Source organism: Rhinoraja longicauda, chromosome 16, assembly GCF_053455715.1.
Source record: "Rhinoraja longicauda isolate Sanriku21f chromosome 16, sRhiLon1.1, whole genome shotgun sequence".
Lineage (NCBI taxonomy): Eukaryota > Metazoa > Chordata > Chondrichthyes > Rajiformes > Arhynchobatidae > Rhinoraja > Rhinoraja longicauda.
In genome coordinates this window covers 10,949,099-10,968,461 of record NC_135968.1, presented here as the reverse complement: position 1 = coordinate 10,968,461, position 19,363 = coordinate 10,949,099, and the positions used below count along the sequence as shown (strand labels likewise).

At 40.9% G+C, this 19,363-nt stretch overlaps 1 protein-coding gene across 1 annotated transcript in view; it reads left to right on the top strand.

Annotated features, from left to right (window-relative positions):
- The window catches only part of ipmkb (inositol polyphosphate multikinase b), a 77,254-nt gene that overhangs the window by 9,738 nt on the left and 48,153 nt on the right, over positions 1-19,363 (top strand). Inside the window, exon 2 of the mRNA XM_078413194.1 lies at positions 1,866-1,951. Within this exon, the coding sequence (XP_078269320.1) occupies positions 1,866-1,951 (86 nt within the window). The remainder of the gene's footprint in view (positions 1-1,865; positions 1,952-19,363) is intronic.

The following is a 19,363-nucleotide window of genomic DNA, read 5'->3' as shown; positions in this document are numbered from 1 at the left end:
TCAGCACAGGCATTTGTTATTGGATTATGTCACTGAGGTGAAGTGAGTAGTCGGAAAATGGGAAGTGGCCTTGTATATCTTTGAGAGACTCCTAAACACAGCAAAGCAAGTGTGGGAAGTCAAGAAAATTGTTGACTTGCTAAGTATAACTGTATGGATAGGAATGGAATCAGGTGAATCCAGTCCTATGCATCTGGATGATAGTGGACATGTAGAAGGTGGATGCTTGGTGACTGTAGTGAAAGCTGCAGAAAGGTTTGCAATAAAGAAGCTTACATTACTTTTCCTCTTCATAGACCCCCCTTTACATTCTTAGTCCTGTTGCAGGGTCTCAACCCGAGACATTGACTATCCCTTTGCATCCACCTTGCTTGACCTGCTGAATTCCTCCTTATTTTAGCTTTGATTACTTCTACACAGTCATATAGGACAATAGAAAAGTTTTAGATACTGTGGTAGGGTAGAATCCTTACTGGAGAGGCACGAGGCAAGAAGTTCTGTTCAACAGCATTGTGGTTTTCACATGCTATAGTGCATTCAAGAGAATGTGTTGTATTTTTGAGGAGAGCAGTGATGATAGCAAATTTCTTAAAACCTTTTCACTCTACCTCAGTACCTGTGACAATAATAATCTAGACTAAATTTGAAAGAGGGCAGTCGCTGAAGGGGATATCAACATGGAGGCTAGGAAGTGTTAAATAAAACTAAAATACACCACAACGATCGGGTAAGGCAATAAAGGCAATATTTTATGTAATAGCGTCAAATACACAGCCGTTGGGAACAGTCAAACGAGACTGTTTTTCGAACAAAGATTCATGCGATCTTTTATAGAGATTTTCCCCTTAATGTTTATTTACACTATTAACCACAAGAGATTTCACACAGGTACTCTGGCATTTGTCTTCCTCAGAATGCTCACAACAGCTGTAAATCTTGCAATCCTGACAGACCCAGAGCAACAGACATGGCTCAAACGTTTATCAAAATCAACCCCTACGGCAGTTGAACATGTCCCATTTCATTTTGAGCTCATTCTCCCAATCTCCTTTTCGTCTTTTACAACTTTATTATTTTACAGAAGGAAAGATAGGTGCATGTTTGGTTTAATGGGAATAAGGTCATATGAATAGGATGTGGGCCAGTTGCACAGAGTGAATTTGCAGAAGGTATGAACAAAATTAGGGAACAAAATTGGAAAAAAAAAAAAAGTTTGGCTTTAAGACTGGAAGAAACATTACAATTTAGGCTTGTGGGTCAGGGAAGGAAGGGAAGTGGTACAACAGAAGCAGCAGATGGGATGTTTTTACCTTGATGATGAATTTGTCCAGAGTTATTGCCCTTGGGAGTTTAGAGATATAGCACGGAAACAGGCCCACTGAGTCGGCGCCGATCCCCGCACACTAACACTACACATACCAGGAACAATTTACAATTTTACTGACGTTAATTAACCTACAAACCTGTACATCTTTGGAGTGTGGGAGGAAACCGGAGCACCCGGAGAAAACCCACGCAGGTCACGGGGAGAATGTACAAACTCTGTGGGCAGGATCAAACTCGGGTCACTGGCAGCAACCCTACTGCTGCGCCACTGTGGGTGTGAGGTGAAGAAAGCAGGAGTGGTGTTTAAGAAAACACAGGGGAATACAGAAGCGAGAGATTGCTCCTGCAGGCCTTGGAATTGTGACCAGCTTGAGTATGTGGGAGCGTGATCTGATGATTTTATACATGATCCGTTCGAAGTTGACAGTAAATGGCAAAAACCATGCACTTTAACAAACAATGTTCAAACATATTGGTTGCATAGCTTTAAGATTTGTATATGGAAAGCATAATTTCACAACAGTTTATCTTGTTTCTAGGTATGTTACAACATCCAGATGGCACGGTATTAAAACAGTTGCAACCACCTCCTCGTGGACCCAGAGAGATGAATTTTTACAACATGGTAAATGCTGTTTCTGTAGATCATTACATGAGGTATAATTGGCCTTCAAAATACTGATAAACTGTAACTAAAGTAGAGCGGGCAATTTGCATTTACAAATGCTGCCACATTGCACTCGGGACTGTTACACCCTGGAGGATGTTGAAGAGCGATCCTTGTTTCAGCCATTTATCTTTGTTATTAAACCTAAATAGCTTGTTGTGTTCCTAGCGTTGAAATATCAACACATTTCATAGAAGTATTCCAGTTGTTTACATCACAAATTTGTTAGATCCCTTGAACTTCAAGAACCTGATGAAAAAATCTATTTTCCCTAGCACTTCCATATCTTAAATATGTTAGTGTTTAGTCCTTGATTAAACAAGAGTAAAGGTTCCAAACAATTTTTGTTTGTACACAATATATGCTGGCTTCTGATTACTAGCTCAGTCTTTGCTTATATTGTGTTAAAATATGTATATATTTAATTATTTGATTATTTTAATGGAGATAGATAACCTATTTGCAAACTTCTAAGCAGGCATTACATTCCTATAGCATCATGGCTTTGTATTTGTGCTGCGCTCATGTATAAATGGCCACAGAGTGAAGGCTTCGACACTTGCCCTACCACAACACATGCTGTTGAGGATATGAAACCCCTATTGGTTCAAGAATACAGGTCCTCTCCGAGTTAGGTGTCCATAAATTATGCCCAATTTATGGACACCAAAGGGGTGTTTGGGAGATCGGCAGAATGGAAGAGGATGGATTTACTAGCTGCCGTGGGACTGTAGGTATGTTCTGCTGGGTGGGAACGAGACATTTCTGAGTGCCTTCTCTCCTCACCCTCCTCCCCTAACCCCGACAAACTAACAATCGTTTTTGTTCACTTGCGAACAGTTTGAATTATGTACAGTTCTCAGGAACAGAACCCTCTCATAACTTGGGGATTTCCTGTATGGGAGAGTTGGCACGTGGTGTCCACTGGGAAATGTGTGTGTGCTGTTGTCTGCACGACAGGTACTCTTACAATCGTAACAAAGCCACATTTTTGGTCTTTAGTTTTACATTGACAAGGGTGAGTCAAATGTGATTCATTCTCTTTGAATAGAGAGACTCGATAAACTTCTGAATGCAGTTGTACTCAGCATACTGAGAGAAGTTAATCGAAGTCTTGCTCCGGCGTTGGAGTAGCATGTTTGGTTTATGGCTATTGTCAGCTCAAAAGTAGCTTGTAATGTAAATCTTGCCCTGCGCTGATTAAGATAGTAGCATATGAGATATTCCAGAGAGGATGACATTATTTTAGTGCAGTCATCCCACATGCTGGTCATTGCTGAGGATCCGATGTAAAAGTGCTGCAAATCCTATTTCACCCTTCATCTCATTCCACTGGACTCTTCTTCTGCGTGTCTTCTAGTTGTTTTGAGAGACATTTTGTATTCTGGGGATTGCCTACCAATTTACCCATCTCTGGAATAAACGGGTTATGTAGAAGAAGTTAGCATGAGGTCCTTCAGGAATCGCCGTACCACTCTCTGTAAAAATGTGCAATTTCAGAAAACTATTGAAAGTACCAAATAATTTCAATACAGCCAGAAAAAAAAGTAGCCAGCATCTAAACTGAGTAGTTGATCCTTTCAAATAGGGCTAAGTATTTCCTACTGCGAAACATGATTTCAGCTGTGCAAGGTTTGATGAGAAATTAGTCAGTTTCAAAAATATATTGTTAAATTTGTGTTGCATGCTGATTACAACCAAGAAGCTCACATTTAGGTTTGTTTTGCTTTAGTTGTTCTAATTTGTTCTAAAAGGTGTGGAGCATTATTTACAGGCATTTCCTTTGGCAGACAGCAGAGAGATTTCTCTGTACTTGCCATGATCAAACTAATTTTTCTTGATGTTGGTTATGGTTACAGAATCCATAATATCTCCTGGCATGCTGGTCTCCCCAAACAAGGGAAATTAAAAGGGTTTCGACCTGAAAAGTCACCCATTCCTTTTCTCCAGAGATGATGTCTGACCTGCTAAGTTACTCCAGCTTTTTGTGTCTCTCTTCGGTTTAAACCAGCATCTGCAGTACTTTCCTACACAGGAAATTAACTAATGGATTTGTGTCAAGAGTCTTTTGCCATTGAATTTTGTTACTTCAGGGATTTCATGTGCCCCAGAAATTGTGAATATTTTTTAAAATCTGGTGCCCAGCAAAGGTAAAGCCTTCCAGACAGCTTTGATCTACTGCAATTTACCTACTGCCACAACAGGTCCTCAGCATATGCCATTTCCCTGCACCTACACTCATACCATTTGAATAACAAGGACAGCCACGTCAGACTCCTATTTATCGACTATTGCTCCGCCTTAAACACCATAATTCTAACCAAAATCATCTCGAATCTCCTGGAGCTTGGATTCAGCAACGAGATACTTGACTTCCTGACCCATAAACTGCAATCAGTACGGATAGGTGACAAACCATCCTCTGCGATGCTTGTCAACTCCAGTGACCATCTCACTAACTCTGCATTCTCAGCCTCTTATTATATTCCCTATATACTCCTATCTTCAGGATACGGGATTCAGTGAGTGCATGCCCTAGTCTGTACAAATGAAGCCTTAATCCAAACACACAATTATAGTATGCAGCCAATGTTTATGTAAACATGCAGGTTGAGCTCCATGCTGTGGTATTCTGTGAAGTTTATGGGACAATGGGCCTTGTGCGAAACATCTATGAGCCAAAGATTCCTCATCACCCCTCTCCTACAGAATGTTAAATCAAGATTACAGTGAAAGCGTTGAAAATACAGAGCATATTTGGAGTATTGCGCGCAGTTTTGGTCGCTGCATTACATGTTTGATGTGGTGGCTTTAGAAAGAGTACAGATAGTGTTTCCAGAAGCATGAGAAGGGCTGAAAATGTGCAGAGAAGATTTACGAGCACATTGCCAGGACTTCACGCCTGAGTTACCGGGAGAGGTTGAGTAGGCTAGGACTATATTCCTTAGTGTGCAGGAGGCTGAGGGTTGATTTTATGGCGGTGTATAAAAGCATGAGAGGAATAGATAAGGTGAGTCTTTTACCCAGAGTTGGAGAATTATGAACCAGTGGGCATAGGTTTAAGGTGGGATTGGCAAGATTTAATAGGAACTTGAAGGCCAACTTTTTTCTCACAGAAGGTGCTGGGTGTATGGAATGCACTACCAGAAAAGGCAGGTGAGGCAGATACAATAACATTTAAAATACACTTAGACAGGTACATGGATAGGAAAGGTGGAGAGGGGTAAAAGGTCAAATGCGGGAAAATGGGCTAGCTTAGATGGTGCATCTACATCGGCATGGACAATTAGGGCTGAAGGGCCTGTTTCCGTGCTGTATGACTATTACTCCATGATTGGTGAATTAAAATGTTTAATCATCTTCCAAATTGTTCAAAAATAACAGCACAACCTAATGGATGGAAGAATGGATATGGATTTGAGGGGGAGCTCGTTAGAGAGCACAGGAGTTATAGTGAAGAGGCTTTTAACCTGGATCAAAATTAATTGTCACTTAAAAGAACGCATGTTAACAGGGGACAGACAATCAGCTTAATTTGTTGGAGGCAAATTCTATTTGATCCGTTTTTCTGAAATGCACGACTGCTGATGTGTAAATAGCCTTTCAGGAAGGTTTTTGTTAAAATACCATTTGAACAACTAGTCATCAAACAAGGTATTGAAGCAGTCGTGGCAGCTTTAATATTGGTCAAAGGTTGGAAAATAGGTATGGTTCTTTTTCAGACTGGAGTAACATCCAATATAAAAATCTGCGGGAAACTCAGTAGGTCAGGCAGCATTTACGAAAAGGAAACAGTTAACATTTGAAGAGTGAAGACTATTCATCAGAAATTCTGATGAAAGTTCTTTATTCAAAATGTTGACTCGATTTCTCTATTGATAGATGCTTTCTGACCTGTTAAATGCTTCTGACATTTTTTGCTTTCATTTCAAATTTCTATCATTTTCAGTTTTTTAATCTTACTTTCATTCATGGAGTCAATTATTCAATAGTTCTTCCAAGGTCCATGTTTGGACCTTTGCCATTTTTGATAACTATAATGATTTGGGTTTACGTTGCATAATTTCAAAGCTCGGAGATGATATACATTTCAGAAAAGTAGTAAACAGTGAGCAGACTAAGAACTTGTAGAATGGTGAAGTGACACTCTTCACAGTAATGTGGCTGCTCTTTCAGAGGCTGACCACTGACAACTTTGACCCACATTTGTAGGGAGAATGAGGCAAGGCTATATATAATAAAAAGTACAGTGCAGCTGAAGTTAAATCCAATATAGAACAGCATCATTTTAGAAGAATGTCAAGGCAGATGAAAATTACTAGAATGAAATAAGTATTATGTGCCTTCAGTTAGGCAGCTAGGAAAGCTGAGGAGGTTCCTGCAACATAGAAGGCTAAGGTGAGATTGAATGAATATATTTGGAAGTGTGACAGGTTTGTTAGAATAAATTAGAAAATGCTTTTTCAGTAAACAAAAATGGGGCTATTTACCTCTGTGTCACTTATCAACATTCAATCTGTAGCTGTTCAAGTACATATCCAGGTAAATATACCTGTATGTTTTTATTCCCTTGAAGTTGAGGATGATTTGCTTCCACCCTGGTTCTGTGGGTGCTGAGATGGTTAACGAGGCCAGGGAGGGTCCTGCAGATTCTTCCACTGGTGGGAAAGGAGGTGTTTAATAAAGTGGGTGGGTTGAATGAGAGAAGTCTGCCTGCATATTTGCTCTAAGGTCTTCATCTGATTTATAAGGTAACCCGAATTTAACTTATAAGAATATGATTGCCCTTTTTTCTCCTCTGGTCAATTTGCAAGGCTTCATTTGTTGATCATGTTGATCATTCTGCCACATAATCCCTTCTCACAGCTGTAATTGATTTCTCAACTAATATAGACTTGGTATAAAGTTATTGGTTGGCTTGCTTAGCTTGCCAGTGGATTTAGAGGATTTCTTGTGCCATCTTTATCCCATCTGAACACTGCAAATTAAAGGTGCTAGTTGACCTACCATTTCTACCCTTTTTTAAGCTTTCCCAAAATTATAGCTTATAATTTGCATCATATGGGCAGTCCTTTTTGATTGAGATTGACTTGCATCCACTGAGGAGTGGACACTGCCTTTGTGTGATTTCTTTTAATGTGGAATAATTGCTGCCGACTAGCCATCCTGGGGATTTGACAGCAAATAGTCTAATATCAAGTCACTGATTCACACATATACACTTAAGAACACACATGTGTACCCTGATCAGCCACTCACCATAAACACAGATATAAAACCTTGCAGTCATTTTTTTTTTCTTAGCCTCCTCTCCCTCAGCCCTTCATCTTGGTCCTTTTAGTTTACCACCTCCTGATCTTTTCCCCCTAATTACCTGACTCTCTTGGTCACTATTCCTTTCTGCTCTCCCCCACCCCCAACCCGTTTTATCCATCACCACAGTTTGCCCATTTTTTCATCCTGTCTCTCTTGATTCCCATGCCCCCACCCAGCACCTGCTTCTCCAGCTGATGGCTGCTCTTTCAAAGAGGCTGAACACCGAGCACTGTGGCCCATCCTCTTCAGTGCTTCCCAAAGCCCAAATGTGGACATCTTTTCTATATCAGTGAAGGAACTCTGATTCCCTTGCTCCTCCCAGGCTTCTCTCGCACCCCTTTACACACCCTAGTCCCTCTTCCCTGTGTCCCTGTTACTGCCTCCTCTATCCTGCACTCATTCAACACTCCCCGGCCTATCTCTGCTGCGGTCATTTAACTCGCTACGCGCTTGCAAATACACATTTAAACTTACAGTGCACCTGGATTTATGACTTATAACAGGTGGCTAAACTATGGATGATTTAAACATCAAAAGAGAAATGTATATCGTCTATATATCACAATCATGCTTATGCTTTTCATCAGTGTTGTTTCATCAACTCTGCAGGCACCTACCTCGCAGAGGACCTTTTTTTAATCTGAATTTTCTCTGTAACTGTAATGCTGTAACACTGCACTGCACTCTGGTATTTTTCTCTTTTTCTGATAGACACAAAATGCTGGAGCACCTCAGCGTGTCAGGCACCATCTCTGGAGAAAACTAATAGGTGACATTTTGGGTTGAGACCCTTCTTCAGACTGTTGTAATTGTATCTGGCTTGAATGTACTTGTGTATAATATAATTTGACACACACATTTTTTTGACTATCTCAGTACATGTGACAATTCAAACCAATGTTATTAAGAACCCATACATGTACTCTGATCAACCACTCGCCGTGAGCACAGATGTAAAACCCAGCACTTTTTTCTAAGACTTCTCTCCCTCAATCCTTCACAGTTCTTTCTCTCTTCTTGCTTAATAACAATACTTTGCATTCCTTTGATTTGAGCATTTCTCTAATCTCGCTTACTTTGCACAAAGTCTTCTTTGCAGCAGCACCTGGTAGAAATTATAACATCTTGATTATCTCTTCAATGGAGCAATGGTTATCTTGGTTTTTCAAGACATCGGCTATTCCAGTTAACACAAAACACCTTTGATAGATCCATTTTTAAACATTTTGTCATCTGTTGGTATTCTTAGTCTGTGGACTCGGGTCCACTCCAAAGGTGTCACCTTTGTTTTGCAAACGTTAAGGCTGCAACCCTAGGGGACTGTTTAAGGAGGATCCCTTGCACAGGCTTCCCATTTAATTCTTTCAGAGGACATGAATAATGTGCAATGCTTTAGACTTAGAAATAAAATTTCTTGTTTGCACTCTTTCAGATTTTTTTCGTCTTTTGCTGTTCACTGCTGCAAGCCTCAGTATTTTTTCTGGTAGAACTTTATGAAAGAATTTGTGACAGAAATCAAGAAAACAATTACTTTCCTTTTCCAAAGTACTAGACTTTGGAAGCAAAGGCCAAGTGTGATATTGGTTGAGTCAGTGATACCATTTGATATAAGATTTATAGGTTTCGAGAGGGACAATAATCACCCATGAAGTGCTTCAGGCAGCATCTCTGGATAACTGCTCCAGCACTTTGTGTCTTTAGTAAATTAGCATCTGCAGTTCCTTGTTTCTACAATGATCACTAAGGATTTTGAGTGGTATGTGCAGTTTTATGGAGTCAGCACTACAGAATGCACCCATACAAACTGTGCAGCTCAACTCTGGGCTGCTTCTATTCTTGTTGCATGGGATTCTTGACTGCAAAACCTATCAACAACTTCAGATAGTTGGAAACATCATTTGTACATTCTTGTACGGTTAGATAAGTGTAATGTATAATTTTATGAAGCCAGCTTGTGAATTGAAGTTCTTGAGAATTGTAAACATTGCCATAATGTTACAGGTTAACATAGCAGTAAAGCCTGGAGTAACGTATGATATGACATGTATTGCTGGAATCATTGTCAATATCTTTTTTGCATTCTGAAAATATTGAAAGACTTTTGGTGATTATCATAGGTCAGATGGACACTATATTTTTCCTCTCTTGGCTTTTAAATTTATAAAATTCTGTTTGTTACAAGTAATATGGAATGACTTTGGCAGTCCTGTTGCCCATCTTTCTGGTGCCTCCTTGTTTGTTAAGGTTTGTTGCGAGGTAATATTGCCAATGGCTTCAGATCATTCTTAGTTAATCCCACTACCTAAATCATTAATCTGGGTAATAAATCAAACAATATTTCTAATTTCCTGTTCTGTTCTGCGCCACACACTATTCTGGGCCTAAAGAAGCAGATCGATGACCTGCGTGAAAGTCTTTAACAGAACGTGTATTGTTCAACAAAACACGTCACATAATACAATGTGGTTTTGTTAACAGCTTCATTGAATTTCATTTGTTTTATTTCAGTGTTTGGCTGCTTTATTTTGCAACAGGTGCAATAAAAATCTAGATTGCAGTAGTTGTTTATTGAGCCAAATCGACTCTGTCCTTTTGAACTCCAACAATGCTCAGCACCATTTTAGCAATCCTTCCAGTTTTACAACTGACACAGAAATGATTTGTTTGCGTATTTGTCCACCCTCTTTTATTAAAAAGAAATGACTGAAAACTTCCTGGCTGGGAATAATTATTTAATTATCTTGCCTTTTATCTGAACACACAATTTTTGAATATTTAATTGTTTCTAAGAAAGGTACCAAATTTCCACACTTCATTCTGTGTAATAAAATATTAAACCATTTTGATTAACTTAACCAAAAGCTATATTGAAACTAGGTAATATTAGATTGTTGGAAGATGTTGATCAAAATAATGTAATCTTGTGATTGTGGCCACATTTTGTTGCCTTGAATGTGCTCTCATCCCTTCCCCCATTCCACCCCCCTCCCCAAAAAATCTGGTTTCTATGCGTCATAAAATAGACAGTAGTCAGGGTTCTTACAAGAGTCCAACCTGAAATAATAACTTGGTTTCTTTTCCCAAACATATAGCCTGACTTGCTGAGTGTTTCTAGTAGTTTTTGCTTTCATTTTCCAACAGTTTTTGAATTGAATGTGTAGTCCACAAGACGATGATTTTCAGAAGGCCTTTGATAAGGTGCTGCATATGAGGCTGCTAAACAAGATAAGAGTTATTATAGGCAAGGTACGAGCATGGATAGAAGATTGGCTGATTAGCAGCAGGCAAAGAGTAGGAATGTAGGGGACCTTTTCTGATTGGCGGCTAATGTTCTAATGGTGTTCTGCAGGAGTTAGTGTTGAGTCCGCTACTTTTCATGTTGCATGTCAATGATCTGGTTGATGGAATTGATAGCTTTATGACCAAGTTTACAAATTATGCGAAGATAGGTGGAGTTGCAGGTAGTTGTGAGGAAGCAGGAAGCCTGCAGAAGGGCATCAACAGGTAGGGAAAGTGGACAAAGAAGTGGCGAGTGGAATACAGTGTAGCAAAGTGTACGGTCATGCACTTTAGTGTAAGGAATAAAGGTGTAGACTTCTTTTTAATTGGAGAGAGGATTCAGAAATCAAAAGTACAAAGGGACTTGGGAGTGCTGGTGCAGGATACCAGGTTAATTTGCAGTTTGAGTATGTAGTAAGGAATACGAATGCATTGTTAGCATTCATTTTGAGAGGACCAAAATATAAAAGCAAGGATGAATGTGAAGGCTTTATAAGGCGCTGGTCAGACCGCATTTGGAATATTGGGGGCAGTTTTGGGTCCCATATCTAAGGAAGGATGTGCTGGTTTTGGAAAGAGCCCAGAGGAGGTTTACGAGACTGATCCCGGAAATGATTGGGTTAACGTATGAGGAGCATTTGGGCAGGTACTTGCTGGGGTTGTGAAGGATGAGCGGAGATCTCATTGAAAGCTACCAGATAGTGGATGTGTAGAGGATGTTTCCAGTAGTGGGAGAGTCTAGGACCAGAGAGCACAGCCTCAGAATAAAAGGACACACTTTTAGAATGTAGATGAGAAAGAATTTTTTTATCTAGAGGGTGGTAAATCTGTGGAATTCATTGCCACATATGGCAGTGGAGGCCAAGACATTGGGTATTTTTAAAGCGGAGATTGATAGGTACTTGATTAGTAAGAGTGTCAAAGGTTACAGGGAGGAGAATGGGTTTGAGAGAGAAATATAGATAAGTCATAGTTGAATGGCGGAGTGGACTCAATGGGCCAAATGTCTTAATTCTGGTCATATGTCTAATGAACTTAGGAACTTATGAATTCGGTGTATGTTATTTTCTTTTTTTTTTGCAGCTGCTGGGTAGTACTTGAATGTGGTTCAGTTCACGGCTTTTTGCTTTTGCTTTTTGAATAGTGATATAGTCTCAGAGAAAATTATGACCAAAGCATGTCATGGTGCTTCAGGGACATAATTTAAAATAACATGCTGCAATACCAGATTAGTCTGCATACACGTACAAGAAGAAAGATTGCTTGTTTTACATGATTGCCTTCAAACAGAGGGACCAAGTGTTGTGCTCTTACTCATAACCGCGTGATTGATAAGTTCAATTGGCAGTGTTGCTCGTCTAGAATGCTTTCTGAGAAAGGAAAGTCTTCTGAGAAAACCTCTAAGTTTAAATAAAAAGCTGGCATTCAGTTAAAATTGTTCTCAAGCATTCTGGTTATAATAAATATAACCGCATAATAATGTTTAATAATGTTCAAAAAACAATTGCAAAGCAATACTGCGATGCAGGTATGTAGGTTAATTGGCTGGGTAAATGTAAAAATTGTCCCTAGTGGGTGTAGGATAGTGTTAATGTACGGGGATCGCTGGGCGGCACGGACTTGGTGGGCCAAAAAGGCCTGTTTCCGGCTGTATATATATGATATGATATGATATGGTAACATGTGTGAATGGAAACCTCTTTCAATATTAAAATTATTAATCTCACTACTTTTTCTTTTGCCATAATTTATGGTTCGTAAGAAAGATCAGTAGGGATTATTAAGAGAATCTGTTGACAGGAAGAGTTTTGGGAACTTAAAATATGTGTTGGGACTGCCTGTACTAAAAGCAGGAAGAAGTGTTAATTTTTCAGCCAGGCTAAAAATTCAAAGTCTGAAAATAAATTGCTGGAGGAACTCAGTGGATCAGGCAGCATCTTTGGAGGGAATGGATAGGTGACATTGTGGGTCGGGACCCTTCTTCAGTAATTACAACAGCATTCCACATCTGGCACACTTAAGTGCAGTTGGGTGGAAACCGTGGCAAGTCTGTGCGGTGGCCAACATCCAGTTTGATTCTTCCAAACAGTTGACTTTCAAAGTGTTTACTCGGTTAGAAGAATTGCGCAGTCAAGAGAAGTTATGGAAGATGTGCAGATACACTCGTTAGTTCCTGTGGTCTGACCTGGCATGTTACTGCTGTAAATCAAAACAACACTGATGTGGGAAAACATGGGAAATCGTAATATACCGTATGTTGACCAATAACAAGATGGAGTACAGGAAAGATAGAGAGCTTGGTTACATGGTGTTAAGACAACAACCTCATCCCTCAATTAGCAAGGCGTCGGAGATAGTCATTGACTTCTGGAAATGGGTTGGTATACATGCCCCAGTTATCATCAAAGGTGCTGAAGTGGAGATGGTTAAAAGCATCAACTTCCTGGGCATAAATATCATTAATAATTTGTCCTGGTCCAACAACATTGATGCTCTGGAAAAACGAGCACACTAATGCCTTTACTTCTTCAAAAGACTAAGGAAATTTGGCATGTTTCTCATGACATTTTTGCCAATTTCTACAATACACATTCTATCAGGATTTATCACAACTTGCAAATGTTGTCTACAAATGGCTCCGCCCATGACCATGAAGTTGTAGATAGTTGTGGATGCTTCTTCAATCCAGCACGCAAACTTGCCATCTCCATCATCGATTCCATCTATACTTCAGGCTTCCTCGGGAGACCCGCTTACACCCTGGTTATTCCCTCTACTGTCACGTAGAAGATACAAAAGCTTGAAAGCATGCACCACCTGATTCTAGAACAGCTTCTTCCCCCCTGTCAGTTGAATGGACTTTTCATAACCACATGTGTAGCCCTGTTCACCCAACCCACCTCATTGGTTATGACCCTTGCACTTTTTTAAAATCTCTAGTTTCTCTGTAGCTGTAAAACGAATTATTTGCTCTGGTTATTTTTCTCTTCGCATTACTTGTGTATGGCTTGATAGTACTCATACGGTAGGTGTACGGAATGATTTGATTGGATAGCATGGGGAAGTGCAGCATATTGGCACAGCGATAGAGTTCCTTATAGCACCACAGACCTGGATTCGATTCTGACCTCAGATGCTGTCTGTACGGAGTTTATACATTCTCCCTATGACCGTGTGGGTGTTCTCTGGGTACTCTGGTTTCCTACAACACTTGGGTGTTACGGTTCGTAGATCAATTGGCTCCGGTAAAAATTGTAATTTGTCCCTAGTGTGTAGGATAATGCTAAGTATAGCGTGATAGCTGGTCGGCACGGATTCAGTGGGCAGAAGGGTCTGTATCTCTCAAGTCTGTCTACAAATAAATTAAAGAAAGCAAAATAATGATTTTCACTGTGTCGCCGTACATGTGACAATAATAAGCCAAAACCAAATGGAGCCAATAGCAGTCTTTGTCAACCTCATCAATTGGCTCCGGTAAAAATTGTAGCTCAAGAGAGAGCTAGATAGAGCTCTTAAGGATAGCGGAGTCAGGGGGTATGGGGAGAAGGCAGGAACGGGGTACTGATTGAGAATGATCAGCCATGATCACATTGAATGGCGGTGCTGGCTCAAAGAGCCGAATGGCCTTCTGCACCTATTTTCTATTGTCTATTGTCTATCAAAAGGTCATCCTAGCAAAGCCTGTGGATGCGACTTTGTTGAATGTCAACGTTTTCATGTCAGTCAATTCTTGAGGAAAGACTTTTAAAAATCTATCTACTGACAGCAGTTGCATGTATGTGTGCAGGGTATCACCATTTCAGCCTGTTCAATTTATTGGATGCAGTTCTGATTGGTATCCAGCTAATAAACACCTCAGTGATAAGTGCGATAGGCAAGCATTTACAACACGTATAAGAGGCCAGTGCATCTTTCTCTGACTTGTAATTTTTTAATGCAGACTTGGTATAAATGTCCAGAGCACAGACTTTTCATTTTGTAAACAGTGTGGTCAGTCTCAAGGATTGTTATTATGATCAGAGGTCCTCCCCAGCTTGCGAACGCCTGACTTATGTCCAGCCTGTATATATGAACGAGCGTTTGGGAGACTAGCGGTATAGATTCACCAACTGTTAAGCTGCTGCAGGCCTCTTCTGCCATGTGGGAACTGTGTCCGTGGCCACAATTCCAATTTGCAAAATGTTTGGTTTACGAACAATCCACAGGAATGGAACCATGCCGTAACCTCGGGTTGACCTGCGTTGCAATCCACTGACGAGGTTATGAATTCCAATCTTGGTGAAGAAAGTATGGTTACTGCTTTTCTCAGTGATGAGACATTTCCGTTTGCCGTGCAGGAAATGATGGAGCCACACTGGCTGGAAGAAAAACGTTGAACGAGACGCAAAAGAATGATAAAATAATCATTAAAACATTTAAGAATTGTGCAACTGTGCGTTTAATACAAACACAATGTGAAGAAACAGATGATAAGGAGTAGAAGAAGTGAGCCAAAGAAAAATCATAGGCAAGACATTTTAATCAGCAGATACTGCACAGTTAAAGTACTTTGAGGTAAAACCTTAAGGCAGGAAGCAGTAATGAATTTGGGAGCTTGTCTTGCATTCCATGCAAAATTGTTGCTGATTCACTAATTGTTGAAATCACTGATTGTTGTATTTCCTTCAGCTTATGCTGGATTTGACCCCGAATGTTATGTTAGCACATACAGTGCTCTGCATAATGTTTGGGACAAAGACCCATCATTTATTTATTTGCCTCTGTACTCCACAATTTGTGATTTTTAATAGAAAAAAGTCACATGTGGTTAAAGAGCACATTGTCAGATGTTATTAAAGGGTATTTTTATACATTTTGGTTTCACCATGTAGAAATTACAGCTGTGTTTATACATAGGCCCCCCATTTCAGGGCGCCATAATGTTTGGCACACATGGCTTCACAGGTGTTTGTAATTGCTCAGGTGTGTTTAAATGCCTCCTTAATGCAGGTATAAGAGAGCTCTCAGCACCTAATCTTTCTTCCAGTCTTTCCATCACCTTTGGAAACTTGTATTGCTCCTCTTGAATGTCACTAAAACAAAGAATGGCTCTCCAGCTTGTTTAAATGACTACCGACCGGTGGCCCTCACCTCGGTTGTCATGAAATGCTTTGAGAGGCTAGTCAAGAAGCACATCTGCGCCCTCCTTCCTCGCAACATGGACCCACTACAGTTCGCATACCGTCCGAACAGGTCCACGGATGATGCGGTCTCCCAGGTTCTACACACCGCTCTCTCTCATCTGGACAACCAGGGGGGCTATGTGAGGATGCTGTTCATTGACTTTAGTTCAGCATTCAACACAATAGTCCCCGGCAGACTAGTTGAGAAGCTGCTGGAACTGGGGCTTAGCACCCCTCTGTGTGCCTGGGTCCTGGACTTTGTCACCGCCAGGCCCCAAGTGGTCAGGATGGGGGAACACACATCTAGCTCCCTCACCCTGAACATAGGATCCCCCCCAGGGCTGCGTCCTTAGCCCCCTACTGTACTCCCTGTACACACATGACTGTGGGGCCAGGTTCAGCTCAAACTCCATCATCAAGTTTGCTGATGACACTGTGGTGGTGGGCCGGATCTCCAACAACGATGAGAAGGCCTACCGGGAGGAGGTGGCTGATCTGGCACTCTGGTGTCAGGACAATAGCCTCCTCTTGAATGTCACTAAAACGAAGGAGCTGATTGTGGACTTCAGAAGGGCTAAACATCCAAGGACGTACACGCCACTGTAGATAAATGGGTCTACTGTAGATAGGGTGAGCAGTTTTAAATACTTGGGAGTCCGCATCACAGAGGACCTGACGTTGGCAACGCACATTGCCGCACTGGTGGGTAAGGCAAAGCAGCGCCTTTACCACCTTAGACAACGGAGGAAATTCAGAGTGTCTCTGAGGATCCTTCATTGCTTCTACTCTGGGGCTGTGGAGAGCATCCTGTCCGGCAACATTACAGTCTGGTTTGGGAACAGCTCTGCCCAGGACAGGATGGCCCTGCAGAGAGTAGTGCGTTCGGCAGAACGCACCATGGGAACTACACTCGTCCCCCTGCAGGACCTATACATCAGGAGGTGCAGATCCAGAGCAAGCAAGATCATGAGGGACCCCTGCCACCCCAGTAACGGACTGTTCCAGATGCTACGATCAGGCAAACGCCTCCGCTGTCACGCTGTGAAAACGGAGAGGATAAGACGGAATTTCTTCCCACAGGCCATCAGGACTGTCAACTTTTATAACCCCAGAGACTAAATTTTTGTCTACACTATAGTAACTTATTAACTTTATTTATATGCTGTAACTGTAATTCTTTTCTGTGCACAATCCGCAGGCATTGCCACTTTCATTTCACTGCACATCGTGTATGTGTATGTGACAAATAAATTTGACTTGACTTGACTATCAACATGAGGACCAAAGTTGTGCCAATGAAAGTCAAAGAAGCCATTATGAGACTGAGAAACAAGAATAAAACTGTTGAGCCAACAGCCAAACCTTTGGCTTATCAAAATCAACTGTTTGGAACATCAATAAGAATAAAGAGAGCACTGGTGCAAATGGGACTGGCAGGCCAAGGAAGACCTCCACAGCTGATGACAGAAGAATTCTCTATATAATTAAAAAATGGTGGCACATGGGTGCTGCTGGTAGAGCCGCTGCCTCATAGCATCAGAGATCCAGGTTCGATCCTGACCTTGGGTGCTGTCCATGCAGAGTTTGCATGTTCTCCCCGTGGGTTTCCTCCAGGTTTTTTGGTTTCCTCCCACATCCTAAAGGCATGCGAGTTTGTAGGTTAATTAGCTTCTGTTAATTGCCCCTATGTGTAGGGAGTGGATGAGAAAATGAGATAACATAAAACTAGGTAGACACAAAATGCTGGAGTAAAGCAGCGTTTCTAGAGAAATTTTGGTTTTGTGTCAAGACCCTTCTTCAGATTCAAGTCTGGGTTAAAATGTAGTTTGAATCACAGAAGGGGAGCAGTGCGAGGGGGTGTTACTGAAGAAGGGTCTTGACCTGAAATGTCACCCGAGTTACTCGAGCATTTTGTGTCTATCTTCGGTGTAAACCAGTATCTGCAGTTCCTTCCATAACATAAAAATAGTGTGAATGGTATGGACTTGGTGGTTCACATGGCCTGTTTCCATGTTGTATCTTTCAATGAATTCAATCAATCTAACTTCAAAGAACAGACTGTGAACAATCAATTCTATGTTTGTGTTAGTTGATCCCAACTCATTTGGAATATGAGTTATATTAATCTTCATATGTAAATCTTCAAATCAGGAAGGATTAGAAAGTTTACAAGATATTTGATCCAAAAAGACCCCCACCCCCGGGCCACACCCTCCACTTTGCTTCTGAACCGACCCTCCTTTGCTCATGTCCCGGCCTCCCCATGCTTCCCCCCTACCTCACTTTAGTCCAGGCATCTGTCACACTTTCCTCTCACACCCCCATCCCCAAACTGAACCGTTTTGCTGTCACGTATACCCTTCCGGCCTCTCTTGCCTTCCGGTGGCACCAACTGCCCCCCTCTTCCCTGGAATTGCCTGTCCCTCCTATCCCTCCTCAGTCATTGTACTCTTCTCTCATTTGCACCCTGCTTGGTTCAACTTACAATATCTGATCCAAAAAGAGTATTCGTAGTCTGTAAGCTTAACAGTTATCCAAGCTGTTTGATATTGAGATGTAATCATGTGATGGGACAAAATCATTTAGGGTTGTAAATGGATGTCACCATGCATAAATTTTGTGATTGGTTATTTGTGTGTTTGGTTATTTGTCTGTTTGATAGGATAATTCTAAAAATTGAAAATCTTATTGTTTAACACTGCAATTAATACCATGATTAATATAATTCATTTTTTAAATTGCTCAGCAGGGCTTGTAAAAGTTAAATATGCAGGCAACGTAGTAAATGATCAGGTGCAGCTGATGCATGCTACAAAAGTTGGGAAATACATCTCTGCTCTTAATTTAGAGTCTTGAATTTAAAGCCGATTCCAAAAATCTGAAGAGTGAATTAGCTATGCATGGAAATTAAGTGAAAAGTTGAACCAGTAGATAGATACTCACCAAAATATTTGTTGGGAATTATGAAGTAGTTACTTTGAGTTACATTTTGTTGAGAAATATGAACTCAAGGGGAAATGTAGTCCATCATTGTTTGACTAAGTGATGGATCATTGTTGAACTAAATGATGGACTAGAGTGGAGCAGTGGTAGAGTTGCTCCAGAGACCTGTGTTTGATCCTGAGCATGGGTGCTGTGTGTACGGAGTTTGTACGTTTTCCCTGCGATCTGAGTGGGTTTTCTCCGGGTTTCATCCCACACTCCAAAGAAGTACAGGTTTGTAGGTTAATTGACTTAGGTGAAATTGTAAGTTGTCCATAGTGTGCGTAGGTGCGCGGGGATCACTGGTCAGTGCGGATGTGGTGGGCCAAAGGGCCTGTTTCCGCGCCGTATCTCTAAACTAAACTAGAGTAGATAAGGAGATATTAAATCTTAATATTACAAAGATTATTAGTAATCTTGAGCACTGGAAGCACTTAGGAAATGACCACAATTCATTTTGTAATGCTTCTGGTTTTACAACACCTACATTGAGTTTCTGCAAATCAGATATTATTATTGCCACCTTGACATTTTTCCGTAAAAATCATACTATAGCCTGGCTAACTGATTTGTGTCACAACCGGTCAGATCTGGTATCAAAAAACATTATAAATATTGGATTTGGCTCAAT